General features: G+C 47.9%; 1 protein-coding gene across 3 annotated transcripts in view; it reads left to right on the top strand.

Annotated features, from left to right (window-relative positions):
• Positions 1–19,573, top strand: part of IFT172 (intraflagellar transport 172) — a 36,062-nt gene that overhangs the window by 995 nt on the left and 15,494 nt on the right. For all 3 annotated transcript variants that reach the window (XM_064650854.1, XM_064650856.1, XM_064650855.1), the window contains exons 4-24: positions 84–123; positions 2,305–2,370; positions 2,755–2,834; positions 3,923–4,010; positions 4,837–5,051; positions 5,146–5,269; positions 6,410–6,505; positions 7,100–7,261; positions 8,836–8,889; positions 9,407–9,510; positions 10,164–10,249; positions 10,739–10,851; positions 13,150–13,317; positions 13,660–13,796; positions 14,617–14,724; positions 15,219–15,303; positions 15,624–15,716; positions 16,029–16,106; positions 16,983–17,231; positions 18,776–18,854; positions 19,250–19,370. In XM_064650854.1, coding sequence (XP_064506924.1) covers positions 84–123; positions 2,305–2,370; positions 2,755–2,834; positions 3,923–4,010; positions 4,837–5,051; positions 5,146–5,269; positions 6,410–6,505; positions 7,100–7,261; positions 8,836–8,889; positions 9,407–9,510; positions 10,164–10,249; positions 10,739–10,851; positions 13,150–13,317; positions 13,660–13,796; positions 14,617–14,724; positions 15,219–15,303; positions 15,624–15,716; positions 16,029–16,106; positions 16,983–17,231; positions 18,776–18,854; positions 19,250–19,370 — 2,346 coding nt within the window. The remainder of the gene's footprint in view (positions 1–83; positions 124–2,304; positions 2,371–2,754; positions 2,835–3,922; positions 4,011–4,836; positions 5,052–5,145; positions 5,270–6,409; positions 6,506–7,099; positions 7,262–8,835; positions 8,890–9,406; positions 9,511–10,163; positions 10,250–10,738; positions 10,852–13,149; positions 13,318–13,659; positions 13,797–14,616; positions 14,725–15,218; positions 15,304–15,623; positions 15,717–16,028; positions 16,107–16,982; positions 17,232–18,775; positions 18,855–19,249; positions 19,371–19,573) is intronic.

Below are 19,573 nucleotides of genomic sequence, written 5' to 3'. Positions count from 1 at the left end.
ACTGCATACAAATGGTGGGGTGACCAGAATGGGCAGTATTGCCAGCCTTGCTGATAGTAATTTTTGTCTACCTTTTTCTGCAGGGGTGACAAGAAGGTGATATGCAACAAGTTCATCCAAACGGTGAGACTCTGACTCCTGTTTGACTCCATTTTCTCCAACATACGTAGGAAAAGACAAAGTTGGCCAAACTGTACTTGACCTCCAAAAGATGCAGGTAGATCCTAAGAGAATCTCTAAATTGTGAGGCATGTATTGCTCACCAAGCTTCAGAGGCCTCCTAATTCCTGGGTACAACACCACAGTTAATTGCTGAACAATCAATGCAGTCAGTTACAAAACTTTGGAGACTACTTTAGGCATCAGTGGACAGAATATTTTAGGGGAATTGAAAGGGAAAACCAGGAGAGACTCAGTGCCCAACTATTTTTCACAGGTTAGCAACTCTAAATCCCAAGATTCCTTTTTAAATAAAATGTAAAGGATGCAGAATTCAAACTATGTGGTTTCCACATGCTCTCGGGAGAAGGGCAGCCTCAGCCTGTGGGTTGAAAGCCTACATCTCAAAGTTGAGTCACGGCCCACCACTGTGGCTGCTTTTAGGGTGGCTCAGGAGGCCCCCCTGGCCTCTCTGAGTGCTCCCTTCTGACTGTGGGAGGGGAGCTCTTGGAATTCTGTGGCTCGGGCAATAAGAAAGCTGCTGGTTAGCCTCTATTTCTCTGTGGCTGAGCTTCTGCACTGAGTGGTCATGACACTGGAATAGTGTGTCATGAGGAAAAGAGAGCAAGAGGGGCTTGGTGTCCTTTTGTCCCTTTCCTGAACAGGGTGGTTATCACAGGTGGGGACACCTGTAGCCTCCCTGGAGAGCCCTTTCCTTGTGTACTGCTGGCTGCCCACCCCTCTGGCTGGCAGCCTGGTGGGAGCCTGCTCGCCTCTCACAAGCTCGGATGCTGTGCGCAGTGTGCATACAAGTTTTTGTATTTTTAATGTAGCAACTCACTGATTTTTTTCCTCTCATTCTCTCATTTCTCCATGCCTTTTCTACCATTTCTAACGAAATAAATCCTTTATTTTTTCTTGTGCTATATGTGTGGGTTTTTACCACTGTGTCCATCTTTCTCCTGTTATTCACAAATTTTTCATGTGTTCAGTCAATATGAGACATCGTTTATTGATCCCTTTCCCTCTCCTGCCACTGGGCATTGTTACACACCCAGTGATCACAGTGGCACTATTCAGCCCTGCTGGCAAGCCAGGCCTCCTGCTTGAGGGCTGGGACAAGTGTGTGCAATTGTGACTGCCTTGCAGAAGCAGTGAGCAAATCCCCACTTGTGAGGCTTGTTCCCAAGCTTTTGTTGTGTTAGACTGAAAACAAGAGTCTGCCAGATAATGAGGGAAATACACAGATTCCTGGGAAACAGTGGTAATGAAAATGGGTCTTGGTCATTGATTGTGCATCTTAATTATGAACAGTTTGGGTACCATGGGACATTTTGTTACCTGATTGTAGCTGTGCTTGCTGATAGGAATGATCAGAATGGGGATAGAAGGTGAAATGAGTAAATGAGGGTGTATATGTATCTAAAGCATCCCAGATGCTTAAGATGGGACAGAAGAGCCAGTGAAACTGGTGCTGGTGGCACAGAGACGAACAGCAGCCTTCTTACTGACTGGAGTTCTGCAGGGTAAATGTGAAGGGCTTTCATTAACTCTCTTGGCCCTCTCCTACAGTTGGGTTTTGCGGTCGGCTTTATTTATCCTGATCCCACCTCAGATTTTGGGAATTTGGAACCAGATTTTGGGTTGTATTTAGTAGTGGCTAATAACAATATTGCTTGTCAATGAAAAAATAAAGGCTATTTCTGATAACATCAAATGAAGATCCAAAGTGCAAGTATTCTCATAGCTATTAGAGAAGCTGGCAGTCACATTATTTTTATGTTTTATACTTGTTGCAAAAAACTTTTTAAAACATCCATGATTTTTTACATTCAGCCACAGCCCATGGAAAGACACATCCCTGTTCAGTAAGTAATGCTCTCAGAAGAGCTCCATTCTGAACACATCTGTGTCACTTTGTTGCCCTCCCTTAGCCCTTCTGAGCCCATTACTTTGCCCTAGCTCACTATTATCTAGTTTAAACTTCAGCGTGCAGGGCCTCAACCCTACTGTAAGGCCTGCCAAATGGCCCATCTCTCCTTGCCTGAGTGCTGTCAGTGTTCATGAGCTGTCTTAGGTGGAAATGGGGCAGGAAGCTGAGTAGGATGGAGCTCCTAACCTCTCTTTTTACCTCCTCCTTGGCAGAGTGCCGTAACCTGCTTATTGTGGCCAGCGGAGAATGTCATTGTCTTTGGTCTTGCTGAAGGAAAGGTAGAGAAACTTGTTATTTGCCTGGGTTTTTTTCCATGCTGAGTTTGCCAGGGTGTGCAAGCACCTGGGCTGTGCAGGTAAGAGCCATCAACATGTGGCACTGAGCACAGAATAGCAACAAAGAGATTACACTGTGGACTTGAATCTTCTGATTCCCAGCTAGTCCTTGGAGGTTCTACTGGATCACTTGGTTCTTTTCCCAAGCCTTTCTAGAAATGTGGAAGTGTGACTTCAACTTTTCTGCTTCTCCAACCTCCTAGAAGGCAGTGAGCTTCCTGTGATTTCTGGTGCTGGTCATGGACTGGGAAACCTCTGGGGATGTTACACTGGGGAAGATCCACCTTCTGCAGACAGAAGCAGCATTGATCAGATTCTCTCTCTCAGGTTCGTTTAGCAAATACAAAGAACAACAAGTCTTCCACCATTTATGGGACAGATTCCTACGTGGTCTCGCTGACTTCCAAGTGAGTATGGCATTGCTTTGGCCTGCCCTGCTTTGGCTTAGTGTCCTACCCGCTGCTGGCCTGGCATAACTGGGGCCAGTATGGGAGGTTGCCAGAGTGTCCTTCTGCTGTCAGTTACTTGTCAAGATAATAACATTCCTTCTGTGCTCTCCAGAAGGAATTCCTTCCTAAAATCTGGTATCTGGCTGTGCCACAGTGGCCTGTGAAGTTTGATTGTCCCTCAAACACAGTTCAGGATGAAAGTTGCCATGAGTTTCCTTACATACATTGATGTATTTTAATCTGTGACTTTATAAGGATTGCATTCATCAGCTTCATCTATCTAATTACAAACATTAATCAAGTTTAAGGGCTAAAAAGAGGTAAAAATATTACACCAGATAAAACTATGATGGGACTGTAATTAGGAAAATACCCATAAAGTGCAATTTAAAATTTTTCTAAATTAAGATTTCATTTTAACTACTTTAGTGTCCTTTACTTAAGAGAACTGAAGACATATCATGGTCCTAGATTTTCACTAAATGCTGTCATTCTGGTGACAGATGTATGATTTCTGGATTGTCACAGTGTCCATAGTATTTGTATTCTGTCCTTGAGTCTTGGAATCATCAAGACATTAACACTACAAATAATGAACTTAGGCCTGGAGTGTCTGTCCAGATGTTTTTTTTCTACACTGTGTTTCTTTTAGGGGTTGCCAGTGTCACAATATACAGCCTCACTTCTGGAGCAGTTCCACTGCAAGGGCTGTTTGATACACCTTGCCCTAAGAACTTGTGTGCAGAGTCACTGTTCCACTGAAGATCCCTCAGCCTCTCTGGGTTTTAGTAATACAGAAAGTTGGTTAATGTGATTTTACATGATAAAGATACTTAACTGGCCACTCTCTACTCTCTGTACTTTTGTCTACTTTGTTTTTACAGACACTGGTACAGGTACTTGATATATCTTCTTGTCTTTGGGGAAGGTTCCTTTGATGAGGAACGTCAGCAGTGACCATGGGACTGGCTCCTGTGGGCAGGGATATGAAAATCAAGGTGTAAATCTTACTGCAGCATTGCATCATGCTGTCTGTTTCTCTGCAGTGTGTCGGGGAAGGGAATCCTGTCTGGCCATGCAGATGGAACCATAGTGCGCTTCTTCTTTGATGATGAGGGCTCAGGTGAATCACAGGTATCAAAGATCCTTCTTCGATGAACAGAATTCCTGTTGGCACAGCCTGCTCCCCAGCTCGAGAGCTCTGGAAAGGGATCAGGCTGTGGAGGGAGGGCAAGGCTGGAGAGGAACTACAGGCTGTGCTTGCTAGCAGAGGTTTTGGGAAGCATTGATGGAGGCAGAACAGTGACTAGATGCTTTGGAATACACTGAAGATGGTGGTAAGAGGGGAAGTTATGCTTTTGTGTATGAGGCATAAGGCTGTCCAGGTGTCTGGAAAGACCTGATGTTCAAGTATCCAGGACAATGATGCTTTTACAGGTAGGGTTCCAGGGAATAGCTATTGTCATCTCCATGCTAAGCAGTGTGTAGTTATTCCAGTTAACCCTGAATCTCAGCCTCACACTGTCTTTGGACACCCAGCATTCTGCTGAGCCTCCCACTCCTCTGCTGAGAGTCTCTCTGTGCTTCAAGTTGTGCTGAAAGGAATGCTGTTCTCAGATCTCTTCACCTGAAGCAATTTGAGCATGGCTGCTCGCTGCTGTGACATGCTGAAGGCCCGTCTATACTCAGCTATGTTGGGAGTTCAATTCCAGTTTGATTAATGGTGTCGTTCTTCTTACTGGTATCAGGAATCTTCTCTCGCAGTTATATGGATGGCCTAGTTGATACATCACTCAGTTCTGGTTCTGTCTTCCTGCAGACTGGGGCAAGCAGACAAGGCTGCCCTCAAGAACTGGGCTTTACAGAGGGGTCCATACTGGTCTCACTGGGATAGCTGAGTACAGAGGCCAGCTGGGGGCTGGGGCCATTTGGGTATTCAGGGTGTTTTTGTCTGTTGTAGGGTAAGTTGATGGTGCATCCCTGTCCTCCTTATGCCCTCGCCTGGGCTTCCAACAGCATTGTGGCTGCAGGCTGTGACAAGAAGATTGTTGCTTATGGGAAGGAAGGCAATGTGATTCAAACCTTTGACTACAGCCGGGACTTGTCAGAGAAGGAATTCACCACCGCAGCCACCAGTCCTGGAGGCCAGTCCATTGTCATCGGCAGCTATGACAGGTACCATGGACCCAATGGGGAAGTCTCCCCTTTATAGTGCTTCTTTTGTCAGCTGTACACAGTTTACATCTCTGCTCTCTCCTTTCTCTCCCAGGTTACGGGTTCTGAACTGGAGCCCACGCCGCAGTGCCTGGGAGGAAGGCAAGCCCAAAGAAATAGCTCACCTGTACACTATCACAGCTTTGGCATGGAAGAGGGACGGCTCCCGGATCTGTGCGGTTGGTACCAGCAGTCAGCAGCCCTGAGCCGTGCAGTCCCATACCAGGGACATCCCTGCAGCCTGACACGTGCTCGTGCATGGAACAGTGGTGTGGGGCAGGGAGGGCTTTGAGCGGGGTGGTGCTGTCACCTGGGGGTGCAGTGCAGGTGATGCAGTCACACAGGGGCCTGGGGGTGCAGGACGGGTGATGTGGTCACACCATGGCCTGTGCAGAGGCCAAGACCTTGTGCCAGGGAACTGCTGCATCAGGTGTGCAGACTGCAAAGCTGTGGAGCCTCGTGGCCGTTGCTGTGATGGCTTGCTGGCTACAGCAGCCCTCCTCTTTTCCCAGAAGCATGGGGAGGTCAGCATATCTAGTCCAGAGCAGTCTCAGGAGCATTCTTTTCTCTGAGCACCTGTGAGATGCAGTATAAAAGTTGAGCTGCTATTTACACTCTGTGTTTCTGTGCTATGTTTTCAGCTCAGTGTTGTCTTTCTTCTACTTTCAGCCATTGAGCCTTGATCTGCCTTTCTCTATTAAGTTAAATAATTCTTTAAAGGCTCTTAAAATTAATCTTTCTGCAAATTTTTCTCAAACACTGAAAATATTTAGGAAAGGTGTTATTTACAACTTTTCTTTAGTAGTTTTTGCATACTTTTGTGTTCAACAATCAAGAATCCTTGAAATACTTTCAGACAGAATTTTTGAACATGTAAACAAATACTTGCAGAGAAGGGAAGGGGGCTAAGGGATAGGAGATCAGTGAAAGGAATGGGGATGTTATAAAGAAAGAGATGAAGGTGAAAGGGGTCTGCTGGAAGGGAGGAGAGATTGGGAGGCTAGAGGAGGGACAAATGGGAAATTGAGAAGGATAATGGGGCAAATGAGGATAAAGTTGGTTTTTAACCCCTCCTCCTCCTTTCCCACATTCATGCCAGTGCTTGGTAATCTCTGTTTCTCTGAGAGTGGCTCAATCTTTCTGTTGTCTCAAGAAAGTCAGGGCTGATCCTCCTGCATCTGGGGACTTGAGAAATGTTCCCCAGGACAGCCAGAACTGGTGGGTTTGTGTCTCACCTCTGATTCTGTTCATGTAAACAGGGTCTGGAGTATCTCTCCTTCACAGAGTTCACTGACCACGTGGTGTGTTTGTGTCCTCAGGGCACACTGTGTGGAGGAGTTGAACAGTTTGACTGCTGCCTTCGCAGAAGCATTTACAAAAATAAATTTGAAATTACATATGTGGGACCAAGCCAGGTAAGAGAATATCAAATGAGGTATGAAATTCCTGATGAAAACTGGATGCTTGCTAGAACTAGATGTGTTTGGAGTTCTGCACCTACAGTCTGTTCATAGCTACTTGTTAGGAAATTCTAGGCACAGGGCCAAGGCTGGCTGGGAATTGGCTAGGATCAAAGACCATGGAGTTTATTTCCTAGCTTGTGAATTTGTGTGAGGTACCTCCACGCCAAATACAGACTCCTGAAGTGGTTTAATTTCAACCAAATTTACCTTGTTCAAAATGAGATAGTAAGGGTGAGCTGGCAGCCTGGGCACCCCTCTGCAGTCAGGGGTGAGAGTGCAGGACTCTCCGAGGGGATCTTGGCCTTGGGGGCCTGTGTAGGCCTCCAAGTAGGCTGGTAACTTGTAAATGGCAGAAGTGAGAGTCCCACATGTGTACTACAGCTGTCAGAGGAATGGTAAGGTTTCTTAGGTTTCTTTCAAAAAGCAAAGTGAAATGATGTGAGGGGACATCTAAAAAAGTATCATCTACCTAATCTTTTGTGGAACAAGAAGTCTGTGTTCTCCCTGTGTGTATGGCCTTATACTGCTTTTTCCCACTTTCTCTAGGTCATCGTGAAGAACCTCTCAACAGGAACTCGAGTTGTGCTGAAATCCCAGTATGGTTATGAGATTGATGAGGTGAAGATATTAGGAAAGGACAGGTATCTGGTGGCCCATACCTCAGACACATTGCTGCTGGGTGACATCAGCTCCAACAAGCTCAGTGAGGTACTGGGAAATCTGTGGCATTTCTGGAGTGTCAAATGCTTGATTTCATAACCCAGAGGGTATGATTTCTGCATGGGAACAATACCTCTGTTTTCAAAGAATTCTTGAATCATTCAGTTTGATGTTCCAATGCTTTACTATCCTCATGGAGGAAAGCCTTTTTCCTAATTCTTGGTGGAATTTTGACTGCTATTTTATGACCATTTCTCACCCTTTCACGGTGCATCTGCCAAAAAACCCTGGCATCATCTTATTAGAGGTCCTTTAAGCCTTCCCTTCTCCAGGCTGAAGAAGCCAAATTCCTTCAGCCTCTCTTCACAATGTAAGTGCTTCAGCCCTAAGCATCTTGATGGCAGTCTGCTGAACTTTCTTGTACAGGGAGGTCCCAAACTGGATGTTGTACATCTGTACATTCCAGATGTGAATGTATGAATCTTAGTGTGTTTTTAAAAACCAAAACAAACAAAAAAAACAAAATACCATTCATGCCTGCAGTCCCACAGCTTTTGCCAGTGTCATTTCTGGTACCAAACAATTCATACAGAGTTGTTCCTCCCCTGAGCCTCACAGTGCACAGAGCGCTGGGCCCCTGTGCTGACTCTGGAGGACGTGGGCAGTAGGCCCATGTCTGATAAAAGTAGTAAATAGGCTTCAAGGACATATTTGCTTTGTTCACAGAGGTATCGTATGCTTTTAATCAGGCTACTGGTGTGCTAATCAGTCTCCCTGGGAGCAGGAGCTCTGACTACAGACTTGAGCTGGAGAATGGTGATACTTGGTGGTGGAACTGAGAGTCTGGCCTGAAAACTCCACGTTTCTCAACATCTTACTGCACAGAGTTTTTCTTTTGGTCGCACAGCTATACTCACTTCTCAGAAGGAACAGGGTTCTGAGGAGTCCATTTGCCATCCTGCTGTCTCACTGAAGTTTTGTTGAAGCAGTGGCTTGGAGCTTACTCCAGGAGGGAAGAGAGCAGCTGTAACTTTGGCTTTCAGTTTTCTGCTTCTCTGACCACTTGCCTGTTGTCATTAAAGTACCTATTGTATTTTCCAGTGCTCTTCTCAAATTCTCAATCAGTTGTTCTCCCACTGGCACTATGCTGATCAATCATTTCTAGCATGACCCCAAAAAAGAAAGATTTCAACCACCTGTAGTGTGGAGATTCTGCTCCCACCAGTAGTAGCACTGATTCTGTGGAGAAGATTAATGGAGACAAAGGGCTGGTTTGGTGCTTTCTGTAATAAAGCTGGTTTGGGGAAGGTGGAGAAGTGCCTGTGAAGGAATGGGATAGGGTTCCTCAATCACATAAAGGCCTCTTGTCCAAAAGGCAGTAAGATACTACACAAAGAGAACTGGAGTTTGAAGCTAAGGTTAAAGAAATGAGAGGGAAGTATGGAATTTGCAGGCTGGAAATGACTGACAGCTGAAGTGCTGAAACACAATCCCTTCTGCAGTGTAACTCTTGCTGTCTGTTGTGGGAGAGAGAGAAATGAACAGTGCACCCCAGTGCCTGCAGCCTGGTCCTGGCCAGAGCTGGCAGCCTGTTGGCCTCACCCCGTGCCATTGCTTTGCAGGTGGCCTGGCAAGGATCCGGGGGGAATGAGAAGTTCTTCTTTGACAATGAGAACGTAAGTAGGATGGGACAGAATGTTCCCCATGAAGGATGAGTAAAGTGTATGTGCACTGGCTGGAAAAGTGTCAACTGCATTTCTGGAAAACCCTGTTTCTCAGAAGTTTCCTGGACTTACCCTCTCCTTGCAGATCCCAGTCTGCCTCCTCCCTGTAGTTGCATTTTCCTCATGCCAGGTACAGAACAAACTCAGTGTGTGGACTGACATGTTATATAAGTCATAACCCTGAAGGAGAGAGGAACAATAAAAGCAACAGCCAGAGATGGTGTTAGAGATACAGAATACAGCTGTTAGGGGGCAGCTTGACTCCTGCAGGACTGATAGGTCCAGAACTAAAATCCCCAACCTTGAGGAAAAGCTGGCAGTCACAACAGGAAGCCAAGGACAGCTCCTTATGCATACCAGAGGGTTTGAATTTAGATTTGTGTTCAGCAGAGTTCTTTTCTACACCTCTCACTGTCAGTGTGAGTCTCTACATGGCTTTTCTGTGAGAGTATTCCCCTCTCACTGTCAGGTCTGCATGATCTTTAACGCTGGAGAGCTGACGCTGGTGGAATATGGAAGCAATGACATGCTGGGCTCTGTCCGCACAGAGTTTGTGAACCCTCATCTTGTCAGGTAAGGGTTACACCTGCCCGTGTGGCCAACACAGGAGTTGCCTGAGGGTGAGCTCAGACATATAACCTTGGAAGTGTCCCACTGTAGCATGCAGCCCCCAGACGCTGGGAGCTGAGTAACCCGCTTCTGACAGTGACCAGTGGTGGGTTTAGTTGTCTGGCTATTGGTTGTCAAGTTTTAGAAGCATAAGAGCCTCTTTACCAGTGATCCATGCTTAGTGCATGGCTGTTGCTGAAGAGGGATCTCCTGTGCACATTCTCAGGCAGCTCTGCATCCCAGCTGGTCCTGATACAGCATCATCAGAGACTCAGTTGCCAGCAGGACCTCCTCTGTCCCTCTGAAATTCCATACCCTGTTTTCTGCTTTGGGAGGAGGGTGGGTCGTGAGCTGCTCAGAGGTGGAAGCGATGTAACTAATCTGCTGTTGGGGACCCCTGTTCCAGAGGGGCAGCTTCTAGGGGAAAGCCACGGATCTGAAAAATTTGTTCTCACCTGAGGCAGCTGTAGGTACTGGGCAAGAGTCACAGGTCAGGGAACTGCCATAGGCTCCATGTGCTTGGGGAAACTGTAGGGAAGTGTGGGAGGGACTGTGTGATTCAGATGTGAATTTTGAGAGTAGTGAAGGTAATAGTCATCATTCCCTTCAAATCACAGTGTCCGTATCAATGAGAGACGGCAGAGAGGCGTGGAGGAGAACAAGAGACTGGCTTACCTGATAGACATCAAGACTATAGCAACAGGTGACTGTAACCCTCCCTCCCCTCCCCTTTATTTTGCCAGCCTTCCTGATCCCTTTGCATTTCCTGTGCCAGGCAGCATATCCCTGAAGGTCCTCTGCGTATTCCCTCTCCCAAGCAGCAGATTCCTGAAGTTCCCCTTCGCATTCCTTCTGCCTGGCAGCAGCCACTGGACACCAGGCTGTTCTGCTTTCGGCTGTAAGGACACAGCCGTGGGTGGCTGTGGCCTGGCCCCAGACTCTGTTCAGCGTGCACTGAACTGCCTGCACTGCCCGTGAGGTGTGTGAGCTCACAGGCAGCAGGAGAGAGTTGCTGTTGAGAGGGCATCAAGATAAAATGTCACTGCTGTCTGGTTTTCATGTCACAGAGTGTTTGCCAGGGGTTTTGCCCTAATTAGGTCCCAGGCACCTGATTCCCACTGGACAGCACTGAATTTTCAGCACTTTGGGGTACGTCAAGTACTTACACTGTTTCCTTTTCTTCCTTCCCAAGTGGACCTTGTCGGTGGCTACAGCACTGGCATGATCAGCCACGACAGCAAGATCGATTGGCTGGAGCTCAATGAAACAGGCCACAAACTGCTCTTCAGGGACAAGAAGATGAGGGTGAGGCAGGCACCTCGGGCCATGTGGCAGGATGGCGTGTCTGGGGAGAGGTAGAGACAGACATGCCCGAGTGGAGGGAGGGAGGTGAGAAACACACCTGAAGTACTCGTCATTTTTTGACTGCTCCTTTGAGAAGGATTGGCTGTGTCCAGATTGCATGAGCTGGCAGTGTTGCATGTTTGGCCTTGAGTCATAGCTAATGCTGAACTTAGTTGCTAGACATCTTGCTTCATCTCATCACAGCCGAAAATGAAAATCATAGATCCTTCTGCTGTACGTATGTCTGTGATATTCAAAAAGTCATGTCACTCAGGGGAAGCCCCGGGTGACTAGAAGAAGGGAAACATAGTGCCCATCTTTAAAAGGAGTGGCAAGGAGGACTCTGGGAACTACTGACATGACAGTCTTACCCCTGTGCCTGGGAAGATCATGGAACAGACCCTCCTAGAAGCTGTGCTAAGGCACATGGAGAATAGGGAGGGGATTCAGGTCAGCCAGCACAGCTTCACCAGGGGCATGTCCTGCCTGACCAACCCAGTGGCTTTCTTTAATGGACTGACTCCATCAGTGGACAAGGGAGGGGCTACAGATGTCACTCATCTGGACTTCTGTAAAGACTTTCACACGGTCCCCCACAACATCCTTCTCTCCAAACTGGAGACAGATGGATTTGATGGGTGGACCGTTAGGTGGGCAAGGAATTGGGTGAGCAGTCACATGCAGAGGGTCGTGGTCAATGACTCAGAGTCCCAAATAGCATCACTGACCAGTGGTGCCCTCAGGGGTCCCTAATGGGGCCAGTGTTATTGAATATCTTCATTAGTGATGCAGACAAGGGATTGAGTGCACCCTCAGCAGGTTTGCAGGTGACACCAAGCTGAGGGTGCAGGTGACACTCCTGAAGGACAGGGCCATCCAGAGGGACTTGGACAAGCTCCAGAACTGGGCCCTTGGGAAGCTCATGAGATGTAACAAGGCCAAGTGAAGTGTTGGTGCTGCACCTGGGCTGATCCCACAGGGATCATGGGCAGCGGAGGAGGGGGGGATCTGCCCCTCTGCCCCCTCAGCTGAGATCCCCCTGCAGAGCTGCCTCCAGCCCTGAGGAGCAACAGCACAAGGATGTGGAGCTGCTGGAGAGAGTCCAGAGGAGGCCAGAGATACTCAGAGAGCTAGAACACCTCTTCTGTGAGGAAAGGCTGAGAGAATTGGGATTGTTCATCCTGGAGAAGAGAAGGCTCTAGAGAGACCTCAGAGCCCATTCCAGTACCTAAAGGGACTCCAGGAGAGCTGGAGAGGGACTTTGTACAAGGGCCTGGATGGACAGGACAAGGGGGAATGGCTTCCCCCTGACAGAGTGCAGGGTTAGATGGGATATTTGGAAGAAATTCTTCTCTGTGAGGGTGAGGAGGCCCTGGCACAGGTTGCCCAGAGAAGCTGTGGCTGCTTCAGCCCTGAGTGTCCGAGACCAGCTTGGATGGGGCTTGGAGCAGCCTGGGATAGTGGAAGGTGTCCCTGCCCATGGCAAGGGGTTAGAACAAGATGATTTTTTCCAACCCAAACCATTCTGGGATTCTATGATTTCTCCAACCATTTTGGTACAAACTGAAACAGGGACTTTATTGTTCTCTTTTGACAGGTGTGTCATAAGACTAGCACAGTTCTCTCTTCTTTTTCTCATCTTTGCTAGATGAGGACAGTAATGACAAGGAACAGAGACATCCTATAGGACTTCTAAGTCACAAGACATCATATATCTTTGTTATGTCATGTGTCAGGTTACACCTTCCAAACTGTCAGGTTTGTTTCTGGGCAGTATATTCTACAAACAACCAACCTCTCACCTTACTGGCAGCAGTCCTTGCAATAGGATCATGCCTGGGATGGACAGTTCAGCCCAAAACCTCAGAGGAAGACCCTTCTTGGTCCCTCAGTTTGTTTCCATGAAAGACTTAAGAGCCCATCCTCCTGTTCCAGCTCTGCAGCTGAGAAGGAACTGAAATAGCACAAGGTGTATTCTGGTTTATATTCATCTGTCCATGTCCTTACATGGACATGTAAGGGAGGCAGGATCTGAGCATTCTGCTTAAAATGCTGCAAGGCTTTAAAAAGGTCTTAATTCCTGGATAGAAATGTGTGTAAATAAGTATGGGATTTTAGGCTGCATGTCATGGAGAAGGTCTGTTTCCTGATGGGTAATGTCTGTTTACAAGATGCCTGCTCAGCTGTTCCTGCAATGTTTGTGGGAGCTGGCAGCCCAGCCATGAGCCCAGCTGATCTGTTCTCCTCTGCCCTCTCCAGCTGCAGCTCTATGACATTGAAAGCAGCACCAAGACGACCATTCTGAACTATTGCTCCTACGTGCAGTGGGTTCCGGGCAGTGACGTGGTGGTGGCTCAGAACAGAAACAGCCTCTGCATTTGGTACAACATCGATGCTCCAGAGCGAGTCACCATGTTTCCTCTGAAGGTAAAGCTCTGGAGCCTTTGATTGCCTCCTGCAGTTTCTGTTTCTCCTTGCTCGCCTGTGTGGGGTTAGTCAGGGTGGTACGGCAGGAGGGAGATAGAAGGGAACAGCTAGTTTCTCCTGGGCAGAATATGAGCTCATCCCTCAGCTTTGTGGCAGACATTTCTGGCAGAAGATGGAGGCAGTTAATATAGCAAGGAGCTGCTTCGTGGCTCAGTCTGCTCAGTGTGAGCTCATTCAGCAGAACTGTGACTGGCAGCACTGTCGGGGTGCTGCCCTCCCATCCCTGCTACCCTACGTACTTCAGGAGGACACAGGAATATTGACAGCTGATACTCTTTCCAGGGGGATATCGTAGACTTGGAACGGAATGATGGAAAGACTGAAGTGATAGTATCTGAAGGGGTGAACACTGTGTCCTACACCCTGGATGAAGGCCTCATAGAGTTTGGAACTGCTGTTGATGATGGGGATTATCACAGGTAAGGGCTACGTGCACCGATGGGAATGGCAGGTAGCTCACATCACATTCCACATTCCACCTGGGAATCAGTGATCCAGAAGTGGCAGCAGCACAGCTTTCCATACAGAGCTGAACTCTAGTCTCTGAGCATGATGTTGGTGCCACGTCTGGCTATAAAGAGCATCAGAGTCCTTCAGGAGTACATATTGAGCTTTTACCTTCTCACAGCTTTGTGGTTTCAAACTCAGGGAGAGACTGGTCCCATAGACACTGACAGGGATTTGCTGAAGGCAGTTGTCAAGTTAATTGCAGTGATTAAGTGTGTCTCCAGAGCAGCCAGATGTGAAGTGGTGCTTGGGTACTTCTGCTGCTGCCCTTCTGGGGATGGTGGCAGTGTCATGGAAACAGCCAGGAGCTGTGCAGAGTAAAAACTGACTGTCTGAAGCAGTGATGGCAGCCACCTGGGCCTTGCTGACACTGTTATAGGGCTTTTAAAAGTGACCAGGGGAGAAAACTTCATGTGTTCCTAGCACTGTTACTGCTTGAGAGACTTCTTCACCAGGGACTTGCATCAGACACAACGTTTTGGACTTGTCCCACACTGCTACAGCCTTCTGCTGATATCTGCCTTAAGTACCTTAGCCCAGGTAGGGGTCACCTAGGTCTCTAAATTTTCCCCTGCTCTGTCAGGCCCTGTGTTACACCGTCCTCTTCAGAACTGAGCACACCCAACTTGCTTTGTCTTCGGTGCAGCTGTGGTTAGGAAACTCCTGTCTCAGCCTGGGATTTTCGTCAGAGAGCTCTTCTGTAACTGAAAGTCTGCAACTCTCTGTCTCAAGGGCTACTGCATTTTTGGAGACACTGGAAATGTCCACAGAGACTGAAGCCATGTGGAAGACTCTCAGCAGACTGGCTTTGGAAGCGAGACAGCTGCATATTGCAGAGAGGTACATCACATCTTCCTGGCTTAAACACTCTCTTTGCTGAATCCCTCATAGAAACCAAGGTCCAACTAAAGACATGGCTCTGTGTGTGGCCTGGAAGATGCACTGAGTTGGAGACTTAAGTGTTCTCTATGCCAGGCGATGACTTGCCCTTTCATCCCAACCAGTAATGCCAGAACAGAGAGCAGGAAGAGATCCCTCTGTGTCAGAAATTTTTGTTGATGTATATAAAGCAGTGTATAGCAAGGCCTAAGGGAGCTGACAGAGATGGACAAACTCGAGGCATCTCTGAAGCCTGCAGAGGTGAATGCCCATGGATTCTGCCATGGAGCAGGGCTAGAGGGCACATCTGAACACGAGTCTTGGCAAAATCCTTCTCTTGAAGCAGGGGTACCCCACCTCTCCCCAAGTCTGCTGCCCAAGTTCTGATTTTCTTTTCTTGGATCAAAAGTGGGCAACAAAACTCAGTTACTGACTAACTTCTTTGCCCTTTCCAGGTGCTTTGCAGCTCTGGGAAACATGGCAAAGGCTCGATTTCTGCATGAAACCAATGCCATTGCTGACCAGGCAGCTCAAGAGCATGTAAGTCAAACTTTTCCTGCTCTGTAGGGCCACAGTTTTCCTGAAAACACTTGCATGCACATTATCTTCTGTGTCCATGCTCCCCAGTGTCATGCTACAGACCAGTACCTGGTCATGTAAAAACTGCTGACATCCTTCATCCATGCCTGCCAGGTCCCTCTCAGGGCTGGCCTCAGTGACTGCTCCTGGCTTGTCACTGCTGGGATTCTCAGCTGTCTTTCATTTCTGTAATGACCCAGCCCCCACCTGCAGTCCCCTCCATGTTCCATTCCAGAGCCTGTTCTTTCCCTCAGCAAACTGAGCTCACTGGCTGTTTGCAGGGTGGGGATGGCACAGACCATTACCTGGTGCGGGCCCGCTTGGCCATGCTAGACAAGAACTACAAGCTGGCCGAGATGATCTTCCTGGAACAAGTGAGTAAAGGAACAAGGAGTAGAAAAGATTTTATTTATTTCTGAGCAGAGGGGTTTGTGTCCTGCTCTGTAAGAGGAACGGAAAGCATTGCCTGTTTTTGCAGTTTTTGCCATGAAGCAGAAGGAGGTATTCCTTTTTCTAAGGTGTAGGATTACACTGAGGTGCATGAGGAGGGTGAGGGAGGATGCATATCCATGTAAAGGAGATGGTACAATTTTTCAAGTGTTTTCTGCACATCTAACCCTTCCCACTTGGAGAGCTCTGAGGCAGTGTGTCTGCTCCTAACCTGGATTCTCTGCTTTCTGACACAGAATGCCACGGAGGAGGCCATGGACATGTACCAGGAACTGCACATGTGGGATGAATGCATTGTGGTGGCCAAGGCCAAGGTACAGAATGTTGCTGCACTGGGCTGTGGGCTGAGCTTGCTTGGTAAATCTTCTGTTTGAGAGTCCATTTGGGTCTGGGTTCTCTTCACCTGCCCTACCTGGCTTCTGCTTAGAAGGGCTCCAACTAGAAGGAAAGGTTGCACTGGTGTAAGTACAGACCTGGGTGAATAGTGAGGGAGAGATGTCGCTGTTAAAGTCGGGACAGGCAGAGCGACATAGAATCTTCTTTCAAAGCAGGGACAGGATTGCAAGAAGGCTGCAATCACCTTATTGTAACAGGTTGCAAACATTTATACTTTTCACACATCACACATGTTAACTTTCTATTGGTGCCTTCATAGATCAGGCCATACCCATATCACTCTACTGTTGGTACATGTAGATCAGGCCATCAGGTCATCCACATGTCAGCCTGCTATTGGTACTTTCGTGTATACACACACCAGGATTGATTGCAAACTAGTAAACACAGTTTTTGTCAAGTCATCCTGACTTGCAGAAAGTACAGGAAGTCCATTTCTGTCCTCCATCTTCTTCCTTTCTGAAAGTTGCCCACATTGCTCTGCATGTTGTGTTCTCCTCCTTTCAGGGGTATACTGTAATCTGGTTTATGTCCACTGCTTCGTCGATAAATGCCAGGCTGCTGACAGGCTTGCTGTCAACCCTGACAGAGAGAAGCTACTGAAATTGGTTTAGGAGTATCTGTGGCTTCAAAAAAGAACAGATAGTGCTGTGGTACACAGGCACTATGGCATTGTGGTTTCTGCTGACTGGGCAGCAAGAGGCCAGGTGCTGTGACCAGGTGTGCAGAGCCTGAGGACGAGCTGGACAGCACGTCCCCCTGCCCAGGTCACCCAGGGCTGCATTTCTCCACAGGGACACCCGATGCTGGAGAAGTTGCGTCGGGGTTACTACCAGTGGCTGCTGGATACCCAGCAGGAAGAGAAGGCTGGAGAGGTCCAAGAGGGACAGGGGGACTACCTGGCAGCCATCAGCTTGTATCTGCGGGCAGGGCTGCCAGCCAAAGCAGCACGGCTGGCCATGAGCAGGGATGAGCTGCTCACCAATGAGGATGTCATTGACAGGATCTCCACAGCATTGATCAGGGGGGAACTGTATGAACAGGTGAGTGGCCCTTCCCACTGGGCTTCCTTCTTAGGGGCATCAGGGACCATACCCCATCCTCTGCACCTGTGAGACACAGGGGGACTGGAAGGCAGCAGAGCTAATTCTCTGTTGATAAATTTGCAGTTAACATTTATGAGGAAATCCTCACTGCATCCATTGTACATGGGTGAGGTCTAGAATTACTGTTATTAATCAGGAAAAAGATTGCATCTCATGGGCAACATGTCTCCAGAATATCCTCTGAGCATTAGTAATTGTCAAGGAGGCCCTTGGGAATTTGGGAACAAACAGGAACAGAGTTGTGAATCAAACAGAAAACTTGATATCACTGTGGAAATGTCAGTGCTTCCTCATAGCAGAATAAAAAATGGTGGTGTAAGGATAATCTAAATGGAAAACCTAAGGGAGGTAAACAAAGGAGGTTGAAGACTATCTATAGAGCCATAAATATCATAAAGAAGGGACATGATTATTGTCACTGTCTAATTACACCAAAAATTGGTAACTGTTTATTATTAGGTAACAGTTTTAAAACCAAAAGGTGTTTTCCCCACAGCACATAATCATGTTAATGTAAGAAAACAGTGCTGAGTCTGCCCAGTGTACAGCTCGGTATCCTGGCTGACAGGGGCCTCTGGCAGGTGCTTAAGAAAGGAAAATAAAGAACAGGGCAGACAAAATACAGGGTGGCACTTCCCCTAGTGTGCTTTCATGGGGTCCAGCCGTTTGCAGGCTACAGTGTACCTGAACATTTTTATTTTTATGTTCAAGAACTCCTGATAGATTTTACTTCCATGAACTTGTCAAATTATTGCTTGAACCATCTGTACTTTTGAGTTACAGTTTTGGCTATGAGTTGAGATATATGTGATGTGAAAATAAAACAGTGCTTTTTACTGGCCTGTTTTATGTGTCCTGTGCAAATTACATTTCTCCAGTCTCAATTTACCTCCAGCATTTTCTGACCATTTCATTTGGACCCAAGAGAACTTAGTGCTTTTCCAAACCTGTCACCTTTTCTTAAGCCTTCAGTTGAAAGAATAACTGTGGAGCTTGTGGCTGCTGGATGCCTGGTTACCGAAAGTATAAATGGTCCAAAAGTGATTAGACGAATCATGGAGGTAGAGTCTGTCAAAAGCCATTAAATATGGTGTTGTGAGGGCATCACAACACAAACTCAGGCTTCTACTGTGCAGGCTGTCAGAGATGGACAGATATAACAGAGGAAAGGGTGCTGTATACTCACTGTGTTATTACAGTCTTTCTTTAGAGGTGTGCTCTTGCCACCATTCAAATGCTAAAGCCTCTGGACTGCCAGGATGTCTGTGCTGGGGTCGATTGGGAGAGAGGACAATGGTCTCAGCACCCATGCTCTTTTCTAGGAGTTCCTTAGTCCCCATGCTCTTATTTCGTGGGGCAAGGCAGAGCTGGCAGGGGAGTCTGCGTGGCAGGACTGACAAGCTCTGTTTGTGAGACTGGTAGGGTATGAAGGTGTGGGGAAGTGGTGGCTCTGGAAACTGATGGCTTGTATTTGTCATTAGGCTGGAGACCTGTTCGAGAAGGTCAGGAACCCGCGGAAGGCTCTGGAATGCTATGGCAAGGGCAGTGCCTTCCTGAAAGGTATTGTGCTCAAAATTCCTCCCCTCCATCTCCAGCAGGAGCCTGGGTACTCTGGCCTGGTGGCAACATGAACAATTGCTCTGGAGCCCAGAGATGCCTGAATGCTCTGAAGCTCCCACGTATTGTCTCTTCACTGTGTATTTTCACGTAGTTGTACTTGCACACACAGTCCGAGAACAGTGTCCCGTTCCCAAGCCTTTGACCATGCTGATTGCACCAGCATGGATTTGGTCTGGCTCTCCACAGGGTCCAGGTTGCTGGGTAACCCACTGGAGCTGGAGTGGCTTAGATAGTCACCATTCCCCTCCCTCTGTGCCCCAGCCAAGGCCCATGTTTGCCCCACAGTTCTGCTCCCTTGCTGGCCTGAGGGTGACAGATCTGCTGTTCCCTTACAGCCGTGGAGCTGGCTCGCCTGGCATTCCCTGCAGAAGTTGTGAAGCTGGAGGAGGCCTGGGGAGACCATCTGGTGCAGCAGAAACAGCTGGATGCTGCTATTAACCATTACATCGAAGCCAGGTGGGGGCAGGGGAAGGCTGTATAAGCAGCAGGATACTGGCAGGGTGTGAAGTTGATATCATTTGCCTCTATCAGCGGGGGGTTTGCCTGACTGAGCCCCCACCACGCTGCTTTGCAGTGCCCCCAGTGCTTGTGTGCAGTCTCTGCTGGCACCAGCCATGGATACCTTCCCACATCTCTTCCAAGGTCTTTCAGCCTTGACT

This window comes from Pseudopipra pipra, chromosome 3 (genome assembly GCF_036250125.1).
Source record: "Pseudopipra pipra isolate bDixPip1 chromosome 3, bDixPip1.hap1, whole genome shotgun sequence".
Classification (NCBI taxonomy): domain Eukaryota; kingdom Metazoa; phylum Chordata; class Aves; order Passeriformes; family Pipridae; genus Pseudopipra; species Pseudopipra pipra.
The sequence above is the reverse complement of the archived record's forward strand: the minus strand, read 5'-3'. Positions and strand labels throughout refer to the sequence as shown.